Below are 22,829 nucleotides of genomic sequence, written 5' to 3'. Positions count from 1 at the left end.
GCACCATCAAAGCTTGTAAACATATTTTCACATCTTAAGAGACTTGGGATCCAACCGTAATCCGAGTTTCTCTGACTCATGCTGCATAACCACAAATCAAACCATTCAGTGATGACAGGAGGATACCTGATTTCCATTAATCATTTTATTCCATTTTTTGTCTTTCCATAAACTCTAAATTTTGTACCAGCAAAAAGTTTTTTTATTTCAATATTTTTTGATACTTTCCAAGTATTTGAAAAAGAAAATTAAAGTGCAAAATAAACCCACACCACTTCATAACCCTCAATGAACGATAGACATAGCAGTCTTTTTGCAATTAACCTGGGCCATATAACCACTCACAATTAAGTCCTTATATTTAAGTCCTATTAAGATCAATCTATACATATTCTTCAACTGAGGTTTGTCTCTATATTGTCATATAGAGACAAGTATTTAGAAAAGACTCCTCCCTTTCCTGTATAAAGTAAAACCATATTTATATAAATTTAAATCAAATCTGCTACATTTTACCCCTGAATTTTTAAAATACAGCTCAACTCAGCACTTAGAGTTAGAGGGTAGTTTCAACTCCATTCAAATGGAATAGAATGAATTCTTCAACAAAAACCATACAAATTAACTTTCAAGGCATATTTTCACTTAAGGGGTTGTTTATGTATGTATCCATCTACCAAAACAGTCGTTATCTTACAAACTACATTATATAAATCTTAACTAGTGGAAGCATTATGAACAAATTTTCAATTAATAATTCATTTGTCGAATAACAAACACTGAAAAGCATAATGGCAAATGATGTTGTGCGGCCATTATATGTCCAAAACCTCAGAGATTACGTGAATTAAGTTTTTATTTATAGTGGGGAAGAGTATGAAAGTTGCACCAATGATTGCTGAACACCGAATCATCTCATATTTTCACTTCCTGTTAGAAGGGCTTTACATTGTTTAGACGTGGAAACATCAAGAATACTTGGCTTAAAATAAGCAACACGCAAGCTTTCTCACAGTTCAGAATACATCAGTTTTCTACACTTGGGAAGCAAATATCTCTAAAACCAACTGTCGCATATGTGACAACCAACTGCTGTTACCAACTCACGACAGGCTGACAGAGTAGAATCAAATGGAACAGCACACATCAGAATAAATCAGACTATTAACTCAACCACATTGTAACAACTGTTATTAGCAATTACGTCATGTAGTATGAAGAGAAAAATACAGGAATCACAAGGAATCACAGGGAGAACTGCATTAAATAAAGCTTATCTGAGGCTAGCTGCTTCCATCTTTTACAGTCTGCAGAGTGGAAGAGTCTAGCTCTTTGCATGAAGCAGTACACATGCTGTCATCCCACAGAGGCCAATGCACTGGCTACCCATGGTGCTATGACTCCATTTTACAATTGCTGGTGTGTCATATGACTGACACCAACGTCCCATCTGAACAGCGTACCATTTCATTGCATTACAACCAACGACACGGTCTCCATTACTCTAGCATCCAACATAGTACAGATGCAATCCATATGGCACATACATTGACATCATAGAAAACAATGTGCCAAAACCCAAACCTATAACCAACCTTACCATATCTTTTCTTTTAACTTTTAGTGCAAATGACAGCAAAAAAAACCCTAAAACTATGGGCTTCAGCATAAGCATGTGGTTCTAATTTCCAAATACGTACCAAAAACTCTCAATCAAGACAAGAGATCATACGGTTTTAAGGTCTAACGAGCTCACTTGTTAAAATCCTTTTCCACAGATGGCCATGTGTTTTCCTGAGTTCTACCAGTGTACACTGGCACAGCCCCCGAGCATTTGGGGCTAAATATAATACATTTAAAAATCCAAATCAAATCTCAGTCTCCTTTTAAAAAGTTGCTGCGTAGCTTTGGCCAGACCGTGAGCCGTCACTGCGCTGTGTTCAGAGCCACCCCACAGACCTCACTGTCGCACCGCCCGCACATTTCCACTCCAGAAGCTGAGGCACATGAAAGGACGATGAAGGCAAAACAGCTTTAACGAGAGGAACAGCAGTACTTTTAGCATGGGAGTTCTAGCCAGTCTTATGGCCGTGTTGCTCAAAAGGCCAAACCCTGAGACACACATTTCAGTTTTTCCCCCCTCAACGTTGCACTTTTTTTTTTCTCTGTCACCCAATAAAAACGCAGATTTTCACCCCCACCCCACATTTCCCCCAGAGCAGTCTTTTGGCGTATGGTGAATCCCATGGTGATCCCATGGAGTTCCTCCTGCCCCACAAGAGAGGCCTGCAGGGTGGGGTGGTCAGGGTCGGCCTCACTGCTGGTCAGGCTGGGGCTCGGCCTGCTGGGGAGCCGGGGGCGGGGCCAGCTGCTGTCTCTGCCGGTAGGCGATGACGGAGCCCAGGAGCAGGGCAATGAGGGTCATGAGGCAGAGGTCCCACTCCGGCCCCAGCAACTGGTCCAGGTCCATCTGGGATAGGAGCTCCTTTATCTGCACACAGATTGCAAGTCGGGAAGGAACACTGATCACGATTCTTTTAAAACCACCTGCTAAAGAATTACAGTTCATCACCACAGGAGCATACTGAGCTTAAAGTAGAATATGAACCCGAGTGAATAAACCAAACCACAACTTCATTCCTCAACCAATCTATATTTAAGCATTATGTTGACATGAAATTTCAATACCTATCCGTTACACTCTCAAAGTAGAACATTTGAAAGTTTCCCTAACTGAAAGCATGGCCTCTCAATGTTGCGAGGCTGTAGTTTGGAGACTTACGTTGAGCTCCTGCAGGTACTCCACCGCGTAGAGGAGGCTCAGCTTGCACAGCGCCAGGAAGACGGGCACCTGGGCATCTGGACTGGCTTCGGCTGCCATGTCGTAGAAGCGCTTCGCCAGGTGAATGTCCTGAGAGAGAGGAATGCATTACAGCACTTTAAAAAAATCTATATCAAGCTCGCTACATTGACAGCAACTCCCCTGAAAACAAACTGAAACTATCTGGAGTGCGAATGCTCTTTTCTGTGTGATGCGTTTTGTAATGGCGGGTAATGGCTTTTGAGTGTAACGGTGGTTGTTGGTATGTGTACTGCACTGTATGTACCAACCTTTTTGATGCCCAGCCCGTTCTCGTGCATGTAGGCCAGGTTAAACATAGCCTGTGCGTTGTGCTGCTGCTCAGACGCCAGCCTGTAGTGCATGGCGGCGATCTCGTAGTCCACGTCCGTGCCGTAGCCGTAGAAGTGGTAGTCGCCCAGCTTGATCCGCGCCACAGTGTACCCTGTCGCCAGGGGAAGAACGACAGACTTCAGCGACGCCAGCGAGAAGAACTCCACAGACCTCTGATATATAATTATATTCCTCAGGGTCTACTACACACACAACAACACCATCTAGTGTAAATTAGAAAACAAAATTTTGATTTTGTTTGTGGACAACGTACTAACATCTTATCTGGGCCCTATTTTGTTTGGAGGCCTAACCCCTGAGTAGTTACTTTAAACGCACATTGAATTTTTTGTACCATGTCTGCTAAATGTGTGCAAGTGCACAAGCACATGCTGTGCAATAATGAGCATTTGTTTCAGAAGTGCACAAAACAAGTTATGCAACTGCACACATAAAATGTTGGAGCAAATGAAATGAAATTTCACAAAATAATTTTTGCAGCGTATTTACAAAATAGGTACTGTGTTTATATAAGCACTTCTTAGAAAGCAAACATCTACACATCTTCCCTTTAATGCACCGTCACATTCAGAGCTTCAGCGACACAAACGAGTGACTGAAAGACAGAGGTTGAGTACGGCGTGAGCCTGACGGAGATTGAGAGGCATCCTCACCTTGGGCCGCCGCTCTGTTCCAGTGGAGCAGAGCTCGTGGGTGCGTCTCGTTCCTTCCGAAGATCTGCACCGCTCCTGGTTCTGACAGGGGAGATGCACCAGAAAGTTAATACTGACGCTATTTTCTGACAGAAATGAGCTCCTAAATGTATTCATTCATTTTATTTATTAATTTTCAGAAATGAAACTGGATTAAAATTCCATTAGTTTATTGCAATATAATTATAACGTGTCCGTGGTAGCACTTCATATATATCAAAACTGTCTATAGACAGACATCAAAACACTTAGCATTTACTGCAGTAGTCTCCAACCCAAATCCTGGACAGCAACAGCGGCTGTTGGTTTTCAAGGTTATTCTTCACTTAATCAATTAAAATGGTTCATTATACAGCTAACACACCTCACCTTATAACTTGGGTAATAAGGGGAAAACAAAAGCCAGCAGACCCTGCGGCTCTCCAGGACCAGGGTTGGAGGTCACTGATTTACTGCATTGTATAAAATGTTACTAAAGCTGACACTGCCCTCTAGTGGTGACTGCTCAGAAGTGAAACAGAGGAACTTACTCTGGTCCAAGATGAAGGCCACATTGCTCTGTGCTATCTCATAGCCCTGTTCAGCCAGCAGCAGGTACTGCGCCACAGCAGAGTCCACGTCACCGTCTTTGAAGCTATCATAAGCAGTCATCAGCCTCTCTGACCAGCGGCCACGCTCACAAACGTTCTTGAAGAGCTGTAGAAAAACAGTGGACAACATGAGGGACGGCTAAACCAATTCGGTCCTATGCGTAAATACTAAACGGAGATGTCACAAGGGAATGCTACTGTAGAAATGAGCATGCTTTGGTTTGACGGCCACTGCAGATCACTTCTTGATTCTCCCTTCATGAAACAAGCTTGAAACATGTGGTACCACAGAGTCAGAAACTCTACCGTAATGTTAAGTAGCAGCCAGAAGAGAGAAGAGGTTGCAGAGAGAGAAAGGATATAACATGCGCACTGAACTGACCTCCACAGCTGTGTGGCAGGAGCGCATTACCCCTGTGCCAGAGGCATGCATCTGCGCCAGGTTGTAGAAGGCCAGGATGTGACCTGCCTGTGATGCCAGGTTGAAGTACTTCAGCGCCTGCTTGTAGTCCCGCTTCACCCCAATGCCATCTGGGAAGGAAGGAGAATGTTACAAGTGTGAAAGCAACACGTGTCAAGCACCCTACCGGTTTCCTGCCCAGCAAAGCAATGATGACAACGAAGTTTCTCCACAACTCTCCAGCAAAAAACACTTCAGATCAAATGAGCTGACATGCCAAGAGAAAAGACAGATTTGGTAATACTGAAGAACAATGACATCATACAACATAAAAAACAGAGCACCAGAGGGGCTTCTTTTGGAGGAAGGTAGATGGAAAAAGTCACTCACTGAAGTACATGGTGCCTAACTGCAGCTGTCCATCAACCCAGCTCTGGTCTGCAGCCTTCTGGTAGTACATCAGCGCCCGCTCATAGTCCTGAGAAAATAAACATGTAGGTAATACACCCAGGACATACACGAAGAGGCCACACAGGCCAGAAATACTGACCTGGAACTCACATGAGGACACTTACCACAGGGACACCTCGACCATACAGGTAGGCCATGCCCAGGCCACTCTGGCCCATCGGGTTACCCTGACAACAGAGAGGAAGCGACAACAGGCGGCGTTCAGAGAAGGTTACAGTGAAGCGCTAGACTGAGCGATGAGCAAGGCCGACCCTCACCAGCTCGGCGGCCTCCTTAAAGTACTGCAGGGCGGTCTCGTTGTTCTGCGGCACTGCCTCGCTGCCGTCCGAGTACATCTGCGGGAGACAGCGCCGGTTACGGGGCAGCGGGGGCAGACAGCGCGGCCACGTCTTCAGCAACAGGGACACCGCAAAAGGGGGCCCAGACTAACAGAAGCACTAACCTTCCCGAGAAAGGCCATGGCGAGAGTGTTCCCCGCGTTCGCTGCCTGGGTGAAGTAGTCGAAGGCCCTCTGGAGAGGAGACAAGCATGCATGAGGGTGGGCGCTCTGTATCGCTACTGGACAACACACTGCAGGTAGAGCGGGATCCAGCGCAGGCTGCTACCTGGTGATTCTGCTCCACTCCACGTCCTCCGTGCAAGTGCAGCTGCCCCAGACCCACCTGGAAGAAGACGGACACAAGGACGGCAGTGTCACAGGACGCCGATGCTGTCAACAAATCAACACTCCTGTGTAGTGATGGGTATCCTTCAGATTCTGCAGATATTGATCCTAAGACGACACTTTAAAAATGGTACCGGTACTTAAACGGTGCCTGAACAGACACGTGTGATGCCATTCGAGAATCAGTGCCATAGTGGTATCGGGTTTTTGTACCCAACCCTACTCCTGTGTGACTATGACCTCCGAAAAAGAGGTCTCACCTGGGCTTGCACGTCCCCCTTTTCCGCGAGAAACTGGTAGTACTGGATGAGGTCCTCCTCCAGCATCCCGCTGGCTGTCCCAGGGTTCTCCTGCTCGTCCAGCAGCCTGACCCTCTGCACCACACCTCCGCCCGTCCCCAAGATGTCATTGGCCACTAAAATCACGCAATGCGCACACACGCACATCAGGCGGTCCACGTATTTCACAAAATACTTTAAAAAGTGCTAATTCACATTTCAGCTTCTTGTCAGATATAATCACATATAATCCTAATATAATAAGCTGCTTTGAAAACATTCATAAATAAGAACAAACATTCATTCCAAATGACACTATCGACTATGTCCCAACTCAGCCCATGTTCCCCATTCTGTGTGCGTCTATTTTATGATTCTCGCAGTTTCATTAACCGAGTATGTCCTTCATATCCTTTATAAGAAAGAATTTCTAAAAATTGTATTTTAAATAGCTCACTTCTATTTGGTTCAAGCCTATTGCACACGATCAGCCGACAGCAGCGCTGCTGTGAGCGGCAGGCGTCATACCGTGGTTAGCCACCTGTCTGTAGTGCGTCAGCGCAGATTCACAGCTCTGTGGCACCCCGACCCCGCCCCAGTACCGGTAGCCCTAAACAGAAAAACACCTTCATCAAGCTGTGTAATGAAGGATGAAAACCAGACAGCAAACAAGAAAGCGATGACAATTTGGACTTGTCCCTCGAGTGTTATTTGAGCAGACAACTCAACTGTTCAGTGGACTTGTTGGCATGTGTATCAGCAAAATCAAATGTTATCTGTAAATGCTTAAAAATGAGTTTACCAGGATCATGTGAGCCACAAGGTTTCCACCCAAGGCCCCAAAGGTATAGTACACCAACGACTGCGGAGAAACGGGGAAAGGACAACGAAACGATCCAATCAAAGATTAAGACAAATCAGGCGTGTTATTATTCACCGTTACAGATGACTGAACTGAAATGCTACTGAAACTGAACTGAAATGCATTGTCTGCATACCTTTGCCTGGCTGGAGTTCACTCCTAAGCCAGCAGCGTAGATGAATCCCAGGGCCTGATGGGAGGAAGGAATGCCTTTCACAAAAGCTCAAAATCACCAACATCTACGAGAAGACACTGAACAAAATGATCTTGCGAGAGCTTTGGGGGATGGGGAAGGTGCTGACTGTTAAGAGGCAGGTGATCAAACTGGGGTTTGTAGCGGTATATAAAAAAGGTACCGTTTGAGCTTTGGGTGACCCCTCCACCACCAGCTTCTCAAACATGTCCCGAGCCTTTAGGACATTCTGGGCCAAACTGTCGCCGAACAGCATGGCGTATGCCACCTTCTCCATGGCCTTGGTGTGGCCCATGTCCGCCACTTTCACCAGCGTTTTATACGCCCTGCGGCAGGAGAAAATACCTGCATGTTGAGGACATAGCAGGAAAATATATACATCTCAGCCTCCTCTAGCTAGTCCTTTAAAACTAAGCTGAACAAGTTGAGGAATATGACATTGTTTTCAATGAAAACTCCTGCCCTTCACGTGAAATATTATCCAACCGTGGCTGATGTGATGCTCTAAACTGTTTACTACAAACCTTGTTAGCCCTTTACAATGAGGCAAGTGGGTATAAGCTGAAATAAGCACGAGGTAAATTGCACACTGGCAATAGGAGTCATTTCCCCAAAGAGTTATTAATAAATGGAGTAAATATCCAGGACCCACAGATGAAGGAAGACCAGGTTTGACACAGTGCTATATGCACTCTTGACTATAAGCAATGTCATGTATCTGAGTAAGCTGAATGGCCTGCACATCTTTAAACCTGCCTATATTTCTTATGTTTCTAAGAGCAGCCTTAGGAATATATGGGACTGAGGACCGATGACCACAATACAGTCAGTCTTGAGCTGACAAGGTTGCAGGAGACATTGACAGTGGGAGGAGAGAAGGGGTAAGGCAACGGATTAAAGGGGAAAAGGGCACGCACTCCTTCCTCTGGTTCTTTTTGCTTGTGCCATTGATGATCTTCATGGCCTTCTGATACAGCTCTTCAACCTCCTCCGCCTGACGCCTCTGCTCGCTTTCCTCTTCAGCTACAATTCACAAGCAAAATATATTTTCACTCAGGTTTGCTGTATATATATGCTGGATATGTCGTTTTTAGATTATCAGCTTAAAGAAACATTGATCTGGTAAACTTGATCTGTCTGACTACAGGAATGTTACCCGTTTTCTCCCTCTGCCCACCCCCCCTTCACAAACACCAACGGAATGCCTTTGGAGCAATTAGGGTCACACCTGAGGTCTCTCAAATGTACGTAATGCCCTAGAATTTTCTCCAGGTGCTTGGTGCGCAATGCTCCAACATCTAGGATAAAGCCTTCCCAGAAGAGTGGAGGTTGTTATAGCAGCAACGGGTGGACCAACTCCATATTAATGCCCATCATTTCGGGTGAGATGTTGGAAGTCAGGTGCCCACAACATACTTTTGGCCATGTAATGTACTGTACATGTGTGTGTGCATGAGTGTGTGTATGAGTGTGTACATTCACATGCGCTGTATGTATATATACTTGTATTGGCTAAACAAGAAAGTGCTACAACTCCCAAGAAAAACACTGCTTTATTAGGTGATGACTGAATGAGGGTAACTCACTCTCACAGAAACCCCATCTCTTGTCACTGTCGTAGTCGTATGTGGTGGCACACCACAGCCTGTTGTCAGTGCGCCCCTCTGTAGTACACTCTGAATACTCCTTCCCCAGGAAGAGGAAGGGGAAGAGGCAGGGTTCCCCTGCAGCTGTACCCCCAACCACCACAGGAACTGCATCATCAAAATAAGAGACACACTGTAATGACACCCTCACAGTAACAGAGATCAAAAAAAGTTGCAGAGGATGAAGAAAATATTCTATAGGGACAATCTCTATTAGCAACATAAATCAGCATGAAGGACCAGTTTTTTTGCATTACCATAAGAGCAGGTGTTTTTTCTCCACCTGCAGTAATGAAACTATTGCGATACGCTTGAAGAGTTCTGCCAAACTGGCAAAAAACAGATGTGCAGATGAACTCTACTTTTGTGGTTACTTTATAAAAACGAACAGAAACCGCAACAGAAAGTAAAAAACATAAAACGAGTAACTGAAATATACATTAAGAGGCAAATGGTTTAGGGAAAATCCTGTAGCCCTTCTAAATAACTTTTAACACTGCTGCCATCCAATGAAATTACATGAAGTGTCATCACATGAATGAAGTTTCGAAGGACCAAAATCAGTCTTAAGCAGCAGGACCAGGCAATGCAAAATAAGCATATCTTTCAAGATGATCATTTTCAAGTTTCTATATGTTCGTTTATTGTAGTTTTACCTTAATATAAGAACTAAAATAGAATTGCAGATATATTTTTTAAATGGGTACAGGTAAGCTCTTAGCTGTACACAGTACTCACCATCCTTTGGCTTCTCCTCCTTGGGGCTGGGCTGTGGAGGGAGTTCTTCCTTGCCCGCTCCTTCATGGACGTTGTCGGACTCCTTCTGAGCGTCATCACCCTGGGAAACATCCTCTCGGGGGAACACCTGCCCTGCTACAATCTGCGTCCCCACTGGCACTTCATCCTCCTCAGTGTTCTGACTGTGAAATGACTTCAAGCAAATACAAATTTAAAAAATGAGTTGTGACTGAGGATGCAAGCAACCATGATCAAAGAACGATGACAACAAAGAATAGTCTTAAGAGAACATAAAAAACAAAGGAAAAATATATTTCAAACTGCAACATATACCAAGTTCTGCTACCCCTACCCTACACTGGCTAGGATCTGGCTGGATTTTTTTTAGAAAGCATATCTGGTTCTGTTATCATCAGAACAAGACTCTTATACAGAGTGAATTATTCTCAATTTAAAATAAGTGAAGAACAATACTACTATCTACGGTATCTATAATTACTAAAATATATATATATATAATTGGCCTTGCACATTCATACTTAAGAGATGCAAGCAAAGTGTTCATTTATTCAGCACCAAAATGTCAATTTTGCACGCTGTATCTTTCTTGTGGGAAGTAACACAGCTGGCATGACACAGAGTCCAAGTATACAGTCCCTATCTAAGTAGAACTATGCTGGAGTTCGCAATATGTAACAAACAACAATTCGCTTTTCAAATGTTTTCTTCCAATACATTCCAGGACAGCTGTCATATTCATATGCACGTCACACTTTCTCGACCAGAAAAGGCGAGAAACAATCTCAAGAACAACTAGCAACGAATACAGTAACCTGATTACATAAGTTGTTGTCTGAAGAGAAGCACATGAGAACACTCAGTCGAATTTTTAAAAAATCATTATCTGTATTACCTTGGCTTCAGGCGCATCATTCAGCTCTTCTACATCTGCAAATACAAACATAACAACGATCAACAGGGACATGTTGCGTCAGTAACATTATTACCAAGTTAAAAGAGAGCAAGATATTTATTTAGTAAATGTTTAAAGCAAGTTAGCTACAGTAGTTACAGTAGCAGTCTGGTAACACAACAGAAATTGTGACTTCAGTGAACAACATCGTGTATTAGTTTCTAACGTTGAACAACAGCAGATCTATAGCTACATTACGCTTACTTGGAAGCTCGCTAACACCTAGAGCCAGCAACTATAGAACTATTGTAGGAAGCTAAATGCTGGACTGAGCTTCATAGTGGAGTTATGCGCTATACTCACCAGCTGCTACCACGCTTGACACAAGCAATAACAGTGAAAGCAGATTCCACGTCTTCACAGTCATGATTTTTAAAAATTTCTTCAGAACATGGAAAGCACTTCAGTCGACTGGGCGTAAAATTCTGCTAGCATACTGTAGTTAGCATTATTTTGCAGCTGACACGCCACGCAGACTAACTGCTTTACAACATCATTGGTTGTAGCAAACACGCAAGCTAACTATAGTATAGCTTGACTTCAGTATAACTATATGTCTGAGTTTGTGACCGTTTGCGGGTATTTCTGTTTGATAAAATCTGCAGGTTTCATGATAAATGTTCCTACAGTTGGTTATATACTTCGAGAGTCGCAACAATATTAAAAATCGGCTTAAGAACAGCTTTCCAGTTTCATCATCAGACATAGGCTACTTATTGAACCTCGACCGGCACTTCCTACTCTTTCGAGCTAGCCAATGAGTCGCTTACGGTAATAAACTCGTAGCCAATCGTTGAGCTTTCTGATTACAACTGCCCAATAATAAACGCACACACAATGAAATTACTTTACCTGTACTATTAATGGATTGTACAATATTACCATGTATATGTCATGTCCCCATTTGTCAAGCGCGCATATTTAAACCAATAGACCGTACAGATACAGCGTTTCACACAAATGGGCGTGCGTATAACTAAATAGATTAAAGGTTTTTTTTAAAGTTACTCATTAGTGTGGGACTAAATTAATTAAATATATTGGCTGTTTAGTTATCAGCGATCATACTACAATAAAAATGCACAGGGACGTGTTTAGTTAAATACATTATATTGCTTAATGAATAAATTAAGGGTCGCGAAAATTCCATGCACGATACGTTGCGTATTGATTCATTACATTCGATGCATCTTATTTATCACGATGAAATTATGCTATAATCAGAAATTGTCAACCTCAATCTTACCTAATTATCAATTGAGCGTAGTCCTGGCAACCATTTCTTGAAGCTGAATATTGGTTCTACTATTGTCTGCCACTTTTACCGCACAGCTTTTATCGGTCTAATATTGGGAAAGAACATTTGTAAAAGAAATACAATCAATGTTATATTAGCACGCACTTGTATCTTTAGATAATTCTGGCAAAGCAACCAATTCCTCATCTAATAGTGCATTTTACCCCCCATTTGACTTCCTGTGAAAGGTAAACAAATGGAGCTCAAGATAGTGAGCAGTACAAATCCGAAATGTAACTCTAAATGGGCATTTTTGCGTTCCAAATGCCGAGGCAAAAGAGAAAATACAATGTTCGGTTCCCACCGGTAAGTAAATTACGTCGTTTAGTGTAATTGTTTTTGCCTTTGTTTATCTTGAATTACAAGCGCGGGGCACCTGCGGACGACCATATTGTTTTCCATTCTCCTTTCATTGAGCATATGGTGTTATGTTTTCCTCGACTGCTCATATGATCACCTTTGATCAAGTGTCCATCGCTTCTGTTTCATTATAAGCAGGGCCGTATCAAGAAAATTATGCAGAAGGACACGGAGGTGGGGAGGATTGCAGCTGCTGTGCCTGTTATCATATGTATCCTTCTATATATCGTATTACGTTCGTTGTGCTGCAACGAATGGTTTGCTGCGTAGCTCAGGACACAGTGGCACATAGAACTGTGTGGATACTTTCATTTACTTTGTGTTTGATCCATGCTAAATGTCAAATGATTCTGTTCCAATTTCCTACACATCCTTAACCTTTGAGATCAGCCAGGGCCCTTGAAATGTTTTTAAAATCATTCCTGATCATGACCAGTCAAATTACCCAGTCAAAGCACAGTAGGGTCATGTCAATGGCCCACATGTGAGTGTGTATTGAAATTATGGATGTTGTTTCACCATGAACTGTTTTGTGTTATTATTCCTTGGGGGGAAAGTCAATACATATTCAAACTAATTCAAATGTAGTGATCAATGTTTTATGGGTGATCCATAGGAAGCAATGTATAGAGAACGAGAAGCTCTTTGACTTCCTCAAGGACTTGGCAGAGCAGGCCACGGCCCCAGCCCAAGCCACCCAGGGAGAAGGGCACATTAAGGGGAAATGGCTGGCTCACAGGTGGGAAACCATAGTCTCTAAAACTGTGGAACTGAGTGAACTGGAGGCAGGATGAACTTGGAACCAATACTGGGAACACAATCATAGCATGCATATTTTTATTGACATAATTTCTCAAAAAAAGAATGAAGATTTATGTTCTCAATATCTTTTTGTAGGCAACGATGGCAAGAAATTCGTATCGGCAAAAAGCAGTGTGGGGAAGCAGAAAGGACAAGCAGACCCAAGAATGACTCTTTGGACAACATTGAACTCTCAGATGTAGGTATTTGTTTTGATGATGAATAATGTGTGGATGTTTGCTCTGCTTAGTTCTTCAAAGCTGAAACTGATTTGTTTTCCCCTACAGGACTCGGGCTCAGAACTTCTCTTCAGCCTGGGAGCGAAGTTGCAACATCATCACTGAACATAATCCATATATCTTGCCGACTGACTTCTAGCCTGTTCATTTTTTTCTGTTCTAAAATCCATGCATAAGTGATCTGCAGTGTCACTTACTTGTATTTATGGAGCAGCAATATTTTATTTCAGTAGAGATGTTTGAATTGGACTTTGTCTGTTTTGCTCTAGGGATGGATGGGATGCTGTCCATGACACTCTCTTAACCCTTTCTAGCCATGGTGGTTGTGTAAAAGGCCTATTAGCCCTACAGAACTGAAATATATATATTTTTTTTTTACAAAGTTTTTTGGTAACCTGGCATTTTTTTGTTTTAATTTATTGTTCTATATAGCATTTTATAGTTGTGTCAAGAGTGACACAATGACATTTAAATTAATATATGAAAATAAATCAGTGAAATGAATTTTGTGACATTCTGATGAAGTCCGATAAGAATAGCTTGATATCCAAATTGTATGTGGGTAATTCAAGTTTTAGCTAAAAACCTTATTTTTGTGGAGAAAGTCATTTCATATTTTTGTATTGTTCAAATGGAATGTTGATTCTCTTGGTCTTGGTTCATACATTGGGTTTGGTGTTTTTGGTTTTGTGAAAATTCATTTAGAACGGTAATGTCAAATGGCATGTTTTTTCATTTGGAGTGTTCATTTGCTTTCTGAAGTTTGTATGACCAGAGTTAGGTTTTTTTTTTTTTTTTGCTGAGTTTAGAAACGTTGATGAAAAGTCAATGAACTGTTGTTATTCCAAGGCTGTTGTGCAGAACTGCTTATAGCTCCAATGCCCTGCTTACAAACAATTACCTCTTTATATTTAGGGCATCTGTTCTTGGTTTAGTAATTATGAGTCCCAGGAAACAGCATTACAAGAAGAGTGCTGTACTTCTTATGAATATAGGCATGTTCATTTTTATGGATTCCTATTTTAATTTACAACAAATTAGCTTAGGGTATTTGAATAGATTTCATGTTTTCATTTTTGCAGTTGGTCTATTGAAATGGAAACTTAATTTCTCTTTTATAGTCCTGCTATTAGGTACAAAATATTTTTAACGCTCAAATCATATTGTGTAGATGTCATGACAAAATAAATTACATAAATTTAAGCTTGATATAAGGATACACTCTTAAGCAGTGTTTGCATGATTGAAGCTCATTTTGGATCTAGATTTTCTCAGCAAAAAACCAAATCTGTAAAATATCATGTAAATAAATGTCTCATGTTGTGTAGATGGAGACAGAAGAATTGCATGAAATACAGCGTGTTTCAATGACAAATTGTAGTCAATGTTCCATACTTCTTTTTTCCCCCTTGTGTTTGGAATCAGGTTTGTTATGATCCTATATCACCACTATGCTACCCGCAGAGGTAACACTGCAGCAGAAGAACACACCCTCCTCTGATATATTTTCCCATACAAGCCACAAGTATGGGAATATATGGCTAATATCAGCCATGAGAAAACAAGATGAAAGGTGCTTACATTAGCACAAGACAGTGGACAATGAAAGTGCACAGAGAATGAAAGATTTTTATTGTAAGAAGTGGGGTCATGTCACAAAGAATACTGCAGAGGTTGAAATATTGAAATAAATTAAAACATGGTTAACTATGCTCTCAAAGAACATATATTACTTCTTCAAATATATACATTTTGTAACAAACCAAAAGGATAGTCCTCTGCATTACAACTATAATGAGGAGTCTGCATAGGAAATATGTTCACAGCAACACATTTTTTTAGGCTTCTAATTAGAAGTCATTTTATTTAATTACAGTTTTCAGTTGTAGCCTGATTTATAGTTCATTTCCTAGAAGAAAATAAAGTCTCATCCAAATGCAAAGAACCAAATAAAATTAACATGATTCAAATTGGACAGGGAACAGCACAGTGCCTTGCACTTGTCTGAAGGTTGACTTAATACCTGGGTTTGAGTTCTGGCTTCAAAGGTAGCATCAGGTATGAACACAAACATCAGATATGAACACAGTACTTAAGAAGATGGACATTCATATAGAACCAGTGACGTGATCTTTAAAGAGAACAAAAGTTCAAGAAAAATTACATTTACTGATATCAACATACTTTATGAAATTTAATGTGCGCAAGTAAAAAATGACAAAGCAAGCATAAAACATTTCTTTAAATATATACATCAGAAACAATGATTCAGTGGTTTCCTTTTTTTCCCCACTCTCATGTTATGAACTCAACCAACCCCTCTGAGTTGTAGCGCCTGTAAAGATCTTCCACCCTGAAAGGCACCGTTCATTCATACTCGCTGTACAGCAGGTGCTAGAAGAATAACATCTACAAATGAAAGCGTTTCAACACATAAACTAATGACATTTTTCATTTTTTTCTTTACATTTTGCGCAGTTCCTAATTCTTCAGTCATATAAGAGGAATAATACAATGCAGCGTGTCTTCAGTAGAGCTGCGCTCCATAACCAAAAGTCTGTTTGATTGCCTCAAAGTAATACTGCCGCCAACCCCGTTTTGTACTCTCCTCCTCGCTCACTGGCACCCCTTTGCACTCCAACTTCAGTTCGGTCTCATTTCCATGGTCCAAAAAGTTCAGGGTGATCGTGGAATAATGTTCTAGGGGTGCAAATGGATTCCAGAGAATGAATGTTGATGTGGAACAGGCATACTACACCAACTGTCTTTTCAAAACGAGTTGATCTAATATGTGGAGAGTCAGGAAGGAGAGTGAACATGGATGGAAGTTTAAATGCTATGAAAAGCATATCTTTGAGCCAGTGATCTTCATTCATACTTGGCCCACCCAAATCTATAAATACAATGCATAACCATCTGGGCAGCCTATCTATCTGTGTGAAGTCAACGGCCAGAAAACTAAGGGTGGTTTTTCACTGTGGCCTATCCATCAAACAGCAAGTGAAGAATGTAGTGCAGTCATCTTTCTTCCAGCTGAGAACAATTTCTAAGATATAGACATTTTTGTCCCACTTGGATTTGGAGAGAGTGCCTTTGTATCTTCTCACTTAAACTACTGCAAGCCACTCTGCTCCTGTCTCAGCCAAACTTCTCTCTCACGTCTCCAGCTTGTTTAGAATGCAGTAGCTAGGATGTTAGATGGGGCCAGGCAAAGGGATCATATCATATTACCACAAGAATAGCCCCCTTACACTGGCTGCCGATAGGTTTTAGTATTGATTTCATTTATTGAGTACTTTTAATGCTTGACACGATTTGGCCCCTACTTACATCCGTGACATGTTGATCCTCTGTGAACCACACCACAGTCCAAGGTTGTCAGGCAGGGCCCGTAAGATTATCCCAAAAATCAGGCTTAAGACCAAAGTTGATCGGGCCTTTGCAGTCAGGTCTCCAAGGCTCTGAAACTCCCTGTCTGAGGAGCTTATGCTAACAAATTTTGTATCTTCTTTTAACTCACTGTTCAAAATTTTTAAGCAGGCCTCCCCATAACCTTGTGGTTCTTTATTCTTTCATTTTATTATAATACATCATTTCTGATATTTGTATTTATTTATTAATGAATCATTTATCTATATTTATTATTATCTCCGCCAGGCAGAGCCTGGAGGGGATCATGCGTTTGGTCGCGTGTGTGCGTGTTTGTGTCTCTGTCCGCAGCTAATCTCGCATACTACTGGGACAATCAGCCTAATATTTCTTGTGCATGCTGACAGCAGGCCAAGGACCTGAATTCTCGAATATTTTGCAAATTGGCCAACCACAAGTATTTTATTTGAATTAATTTCCATCATTTTTTGTCCATTGAAATAGATTGAGTACTAACTCCTCACTCCTCCTAACCGGCCGGTAGGGGCCGCAAGTGATCAACAACTGCTTCCGTTTGGAATGGTTTTTTTCCATTTCCGCCTGTTGCCACAGATTCAAACATTAACGTACCCCGTTAGCTGGCGGATTATTTTGCTGGCATTTTCACGTTAAAATTGACACTTTACATCGCTAGTCTTTTGGAATTGTTCCTGTCCAGATTTGCATGTCAAGGTAAGAAGATTGTGGCTTGTATTCATTCAAACAAACATTATACAGCATTGTGGTCGTTTAAAAACATTCAATAATGTCAGCCAGCTCAAATGCCTTTGTCGGTTAACTTATCACTTATGGTGACGCCTGGCAGAGATCTGCACTCTACTGAGTGCACTCTTCTAGTTGTAACTGTGTTTTGAAAAGTGCTATGTAACTAAAGTTTATTATTATTCTTATTATTATTGATCAGACACGCATAGATAATATACAGACAGGAAACATAAAAGCAAATAGGTTGTCAATTTCAAGATAAAATGAAACATAACTTACCACAGGGCCAGGTGTTGTATCTCCACTTCATGACAATCTTTTGTTCAGGAACCTTGGGGGGAAAGGGTGAAATAAAATTAAAAACCCAGGGCTTGATGCATCCATGTACCCAAGTCTATAAGTGGAGAGCTTGACTGGGTGTCATCTCCAGAAAATATAGCATTGAGATATTATACAAAAGTCCCTTATAATTACATTGTCTTTTTATTCAAAGTGCATGAGAGTGCTCAGCCTTTCCCTTACCAGCTCCTGGAACTCTCCAAAGACGTTCCCATCCAACAAGCGAAACTTTCCCCCTGTCTGTGGGTCCACTGTTGCTGCTGCATGTGTGAATGCCTGGACCATCTACAGGTGCAGAAGGAGAAGCTTCATTACTGCTCATTCACCAAATGCAATTTCAGGGCTCATAAACATTCTGTAGAGATAGGCTACAAACAAAGCAAGCAAATTTACTGAAGCAAAAACTCTCCAATGAGTTGCATATCTGTTTCCCTTCATGTTTTTTTCATCTTCAGACTAAGCAAGGAATACATTTGTTTTTAAATGGCAATGGCGGTGTATGTTTAAAACACAATGTGCTTGCTCACTTTGTTCACTTAAGCAGTAATGGGAAAAAGCCCATTTAATTATAGGGGAACACAGCCAATTTTACAGAGCTGTAGTAAATTGTGTCCATATCTGTGCAAACCAAATTGAAAATATATGGAACTTTCATGTTTGCCCCAAACAAGAACTTCCCATGCCCGAGCCACCCACGAAGGAACTGACTGTACAGATTGCCCACTTGCCTCCTGGTTGACAAAGACTCTGTAGAGCTCCTCAGGGGAGGTGAGAAAGGTCTCCTTCAGGCTGAACTTGCAGGTGGGAATCTTTACCCCAGTGCTGGGTGGGGGGGCTGAGCTACCTGAGCCAATCTAAAGCAAGAGACAAAAAGACTCATTGACTGGAGTAACTGTAATAAATTCAAGGGTAATATTTTGAAAGTAAACAGACAAAACCCAGACGTGGGAATCGGATAAACTGGATGATTTGTTCACGACAGATAATTTTTTTTGTCTTTTTCACAACTTCCTCTGCATGATGTGCTCACTTCTGGTTTTTTTTTTATCTGAATAGAGATGCAGATACAGATAATTTTGTTGGTTGGACAGATACAGATTCTGTAAAGGTTTCCTTAAGCAAACATATTTTAAATAAACTGTTATTTAGATATGCATTATACTATTTCTAAAGATGCATCATCCCTTCACTGATAAACAGGGAAAACATGCATATTTCCTTCTGCCACTGCTGCAAAAATGGCAAACCATACACAACTCACACTGACACATGACTTCGCACAATTTTCTGGTACTGGGTCAGGAAATGCTTGAGGTGTCAAAATAATTTTGAAATCAACGTGCAATTCCTGACACTTTGTCAGTCATAGTTCTGAGCAACTCTAGACACTTTTAGCACCATTTTCTTCTTGATGCTCAACCACTGTATGTCTGGCTGCCCTGTGTCTGTATTTCTGTGTCAGCCTCTCTGTGTTTTCGGTATGTCTGCAATATGCCTTTAATTATTCTTAACATCATTCTGGAGAAGAGAATGTATCTAACCATTTATAAAATATGTGATAATACACTATTTCTCAGTGATATGCACTCCTGGCTCTTTGTTCAAGGCTCACCTGGGTTTTGTCCACTTTGGCCTTGGACTGTGATGACTGCTGCTTGCACACACCATTCGCCGTGGGGAGGATCATGCCTTGAGTAAACTCTGAAACAAAGTGGTACAGCACATTCATTTCATTTCAATGCACAAACAATAATAAAGCTAACACACCACGGAGATGATCTCACCTGTTTTAAGGTAACCCACGTAGCTCCCCAGTGCAACTTGGATTTTATTCGCCCCCTCCTTTTTCATGAGCCCAGTAAGAGGAGTTTCTGGCTCGTCTTTGCAAAGCGTCACACTTATCTGAAAGAAATCACAATTTACATTTCTTTTTATTTTGCTTGTTAGGCAAGAAATAACATCCAAAATCTTTAAAAGCAATCACATCAGGTGAAATAAGCAATTTACCATTTTAACTTGTACACGTTCATAATCACTGCAACTTACATCCAAATCCTCCATGTCATTTTCATCTGAGAAGTTTGGAACTTCTATGTTGCCTTTATATTTGATTCCAGTTTTTGACCTTCCTGTCAAAAGAGAAAACCCAGGACAGCTCTGACATACTGTAGCTAGAAATAAAGACCCATCATTGGACTTAGATACACTGTCACAGGGGCATCTTTCAGGCTATATAAAACCACCACATTGCCATGGAAACAAGCGCTAAAAACATAACACTGGACTTGATGCTATGTTCTGAGTGAGGATGCCTGCATATACTGTATGTCCAGAAGGGATAAAACTGAAGAGGCTTACAGATGGTGATAGATCACATTATGCTTTTAGATAAACTCATCAATTAAAAACTAACTGTGTTTAATTTTTAATCTGACAAATGAACAAGAAATACTTTAGTAAGAACTTGAAATGACTGACCTTTGGACAGCAGAGCTAAGCAAAATTATGACCTAAATATGTTCTTCCAAGACGTCTTTCCTTCAAATGAGCAGCATCTGAAGGTCTTCGAATATTGGAGTAATACCATTCCCTCACTTTCCCTCACAACTTCTTCATGTCTCATATCATAAAATACATTTTAGAGTGGACTGAGACTCCAGGGAAATATGCCTCCGTTTCATTTTCTTGAAGTTTTCAGCATGTACAATCGACATGTCCGTCTTCCTTAACTCACCGGTCCACATGGCTTTGATGTTCCACTCATAGAAGAATATGAGCTTCCCTTTGCGGTTGTTGATAGAGGCCTCTCCCTCCAGCTTGCTGACCTCTGTGACCTCACAGCTTCCCTCATCATTTTCCACATGCACCCCTATGAGGAGCTCCTTCAGCTTGTCTGATGACCAGTTTGTCACATCCCTCTCTGTCCTTCAAGATACAACCAGGAAAAGCAAGTGAAAGGACATGTAGATATAAACATGTGGCTGTTCAGGATAATGTGAAAATGCAAGTTATTTAAGTCAGGCTGGATAACTGCATCGGCCAAATGCCTAGACATTATGGAAATGTACACTGGAAACAGGGAAAGGGAAAAATTAGTGGTTACAAAAAAAATACTGCATATCTTTGGTAGGTGCACTGTGAAACTGTTTGATTTGGAAAAAAGTGGCCACACTAATCATGATCTGGGATAATATCCTATCTGAGGATCAGACACCGGCAGTTTTGGAAAGCCAAGCCACTTGCACTTTCTTTCTTGCACACTAATTAAATTGTCAAGTTAACAACTTGATTTCCCTCTTCCCGATTCCCTCTATTATTGCATATTTGTCTCACTGAATTGTCTTTATACAAAATGTAATATTAGACAAAGGGAACCTGGGTAAACACAAAACACATTTTTAGAACTATTATTTCACTTATTTTATGAAAAAAATTTATCAGACACCCATATCACCCATGCGAAAAAATAATTGACCCCTGAAACTTAATGACTGGTTGCACCACCTTTAGCAATAACAACTGCAAGCAAAGGCTTCCTATGATTTCATATGGTATATCAGTCTTTCATATTGCTGTGTAGGAATTTTAGCCCACCCGTCTTCGCAGAACTGCTTTAATTCAGAGAAATTGGTAGGTTTTCATTGCATTGTATTTATTTATTTATTTATTTATTTATTTATTTATTTATTTAATCTTATTTTGCATACTTCATACTTTAATAATTGTAAAAATTATAATACACAGTATTTTGTTGAATGCATGAGCAGAAATGCACGTAGGTCGTCTGGTGATTAATTGGACCAGTTACGTCAAAGACAGGCACGTTTAATACTACATTTATTTGTAATGTGAAGAACTTTATTTTGGGATTCATAATACGAAAATGTGCTGTAATAATCTTATTATTTCCAGCATGTGCAGAGTACCGCCATGGTATACTATTTTGACATCTCTGGTATCTTTTAGACTTCTAAAGCTTCACAGCCCCAAGAAAAGTCTACATTTTATTGCCACCAACTTTCTTAGTTACATCATCTGGTCCGTAAATTTGGAAAAGCATCATGCAGTGTCCCCTCAACGAAGCTTGCTAGCTAACGTAGCCATGTTAGCAGACACAGGTGATACTTGATCAGACATGATCGATGCCTAGAATTTCAAAAAATACAATATATGATAATATATCCTGAACAGCTGGCTGCCGATGTCATGATGTCAGTAACTGTGACTATGAATTCTAGTCCTTACCAGTGCCAGTTATTGACGTTGGTCGCATCGGCTCTCTCCTCCACAATCCAGCGAGGGTCCCCTTCTCCCCATTTGGCCATGGTTGTTCAAACGGGAAAAACTGTAATATTACCTACCAACGTTATTTGAGTGCTATGATCCCAACCAAAATGCAAAGATCACTTCCGCGAGAGGCAAATTTTAAAGTGTCTGCAAACGCAGTATCTCTGTTCTGACGGTCACAGTCCTTAAGTCTCACTACTTCTTCTAGAATAGTCTCGGTCGCTTTTTAACTCCGACCGTAGAAATTGCTGGAAACGGAATTGTGTCTGAAACCAAGTGTCACACTGAAATATTTCCTCCACAAACCCATGCACAAACCTGGCAGAGATCCATTAATTTAACAGAAAAGGTTCCATTAAACGTGTGCTACTTAAAAAGAGCCACACACTCGACCATTGCGTTATTATAGGCTAACACTATTCTAAAATGTGTTAAAGTTAATAGCTAATTATCTTAAAAAAGAGATGTCCAGGGTCCATAACTATTTGAATCAAGTTAGCAAGCTGCGTTAATGGTAATGGATATAAACAACATTTCTGTACGATCTCCTGTGAATAAATTGGAATTTAGAAGATAAAACAATTGAACCCAGTGTCTGAATGAATGCTCTGAATGGATTCACATTCTTCAGTTTGACAGCAGTATAAAAACTACAATTCCCACCCATAATTT

The 22,829-nt window shown here is 41.0% G+C and overlaps 3 protein-coding genes across 6 annotated transcripts; 1 reads left to right on the top strand and 2 right to left on the bottom strand.

Annotated features, from left to right (window-relative positions):
• Nucleotides 1-130: 130 nt before the first annotated feature.
• LOC135249506 (protein sel-1 homolog 1-like) lies at nt 131-11,646 on the bottom strand. The gene is made up of 21 exons (XM_064325133.1): nt 11,004-11,646; nt 10,641-10,675; nt 9,728-9,920; nt 8,930-9,097; nt 8,261-8,366; nt 7,507-7,669; nt 7,287-7,340; nt 7,091-7,150; nt 6,817-6,898; nt 6,271-6,425; nt 5,952-6,008; nt 5,789-5,857; nt 5,604-5,681; nt 5,451-5,513; nt 5,266-5,353; nt 4,858-5,006; nt 4,416-4,581; nt 3,847-3,927; nt 3,112-3,284; nt 2,783-2,911; nt 131-2,491 (listed from the first exon to the last, which is right to left on the bottom strand). Exons 1-21 carry the CDS (start codon nt 11,065-11,067, stop codon nt 2,315-2,317), a joined length of 2,310 nt encoding a protein of 769 aa, XP_064181203.1. The 5' UTR covers nt 11,068-11,646; the 3' UTR covers nt 131-2,314.
• Nucleotides 11,647-11,820: 174 nt separating this feature from the next.
• On the top strand, nt 11,821-15,132 carry LOC135249580 (dr1-associated corepressor). Of its 2 annotated transcripts, none has more exons than XM_064325182.1 (6): nt 11,821-12,303; nt 12,496-12,568; nt 12,748-12,841; nt 12,974-13,096; nt 13,255-13,357; nt 13,446-15,132. In XM_064325182.1, exons 1-6 carry the CDS (start codon nt 12,241-12,243, stop codon nt 13,500-13,502), a joined length of 513 nt encoding a protein of 170 aa, XP_064181252.1. In that variant the 5' UTR covers nt 11,821-12,240; the 3' UTR covers nt 13,503-15,132. The 2 variants fall into 2 exon arrangements, with proteins under 2 accessions (XP_064181252.1, XP_064181251.1); XM_064325181.1 differs by having other exon boundaries at nt 12,493-12,568.
• On the bottom strand, nt 15,013-22,445 carry LOC135249543 (activator of 90 kDa heat shock protein ATPase homolog 1-like). 3 transcript variants are annotated; one of them, XM_064325155.1, is made up of 9 exons: nt 22,116-22,442; nt 20,605-20,795; nt 19,917-19,999; nt 19,655-19,772; nt 19,483-19,571; nt 18,599-18,724; nt 18,054-18,155; nt 17,811-17,862; nt 15,013-16,097 (listed from the first exon to the last, which is right to left on the bottom strand). In XM_064325155.1, exons 1-9 carry the CDS (start codon nt 22,193-22,195, stop codon nt 15,925-15,927), a joined length of 1,014 nt encoding a protein of 337 aa, XP_064181225.1. In that variant the 5' UTR covers nt 22,196-22,442; the 3' UTR covers nt 15,013-15,924. The 3 variants fall into 3 exon arrangements, with proteins under 3 accessions (XP_064181225.1, XP_064181239.1, XP_064181231.1); XM_064325161.1 differs by having other exon boundaries at nt 15,954-16,181; nt 22,116-22,445; XM_064325169.1 differs by lacking the exons at nt 20,605-20,795; nt 22,116-22,442 and adding an exon at nt 20,349-20,579.
• Nucleotides 22,446-22,829: the final 384 nt, after the last annotated feature.

Source organism: Anguilla rostrata, chromosome 1, assembly GCF_018555375.3.
Source record: "Anguilla rostrata isolate EN2019 chromosome 1, ASM1855537v3, whole genome shotgun sequence".
NCBI classification, from domain to species: Eukaryota; Metazoa; Chordata; class Actinopteri; order Anguilliformes; family Anguillidae; genus Anguilla; species Anguilla rostrata.
This window is presented reverse-complemented; position numbering and strand designations above follow the sequence as displayed.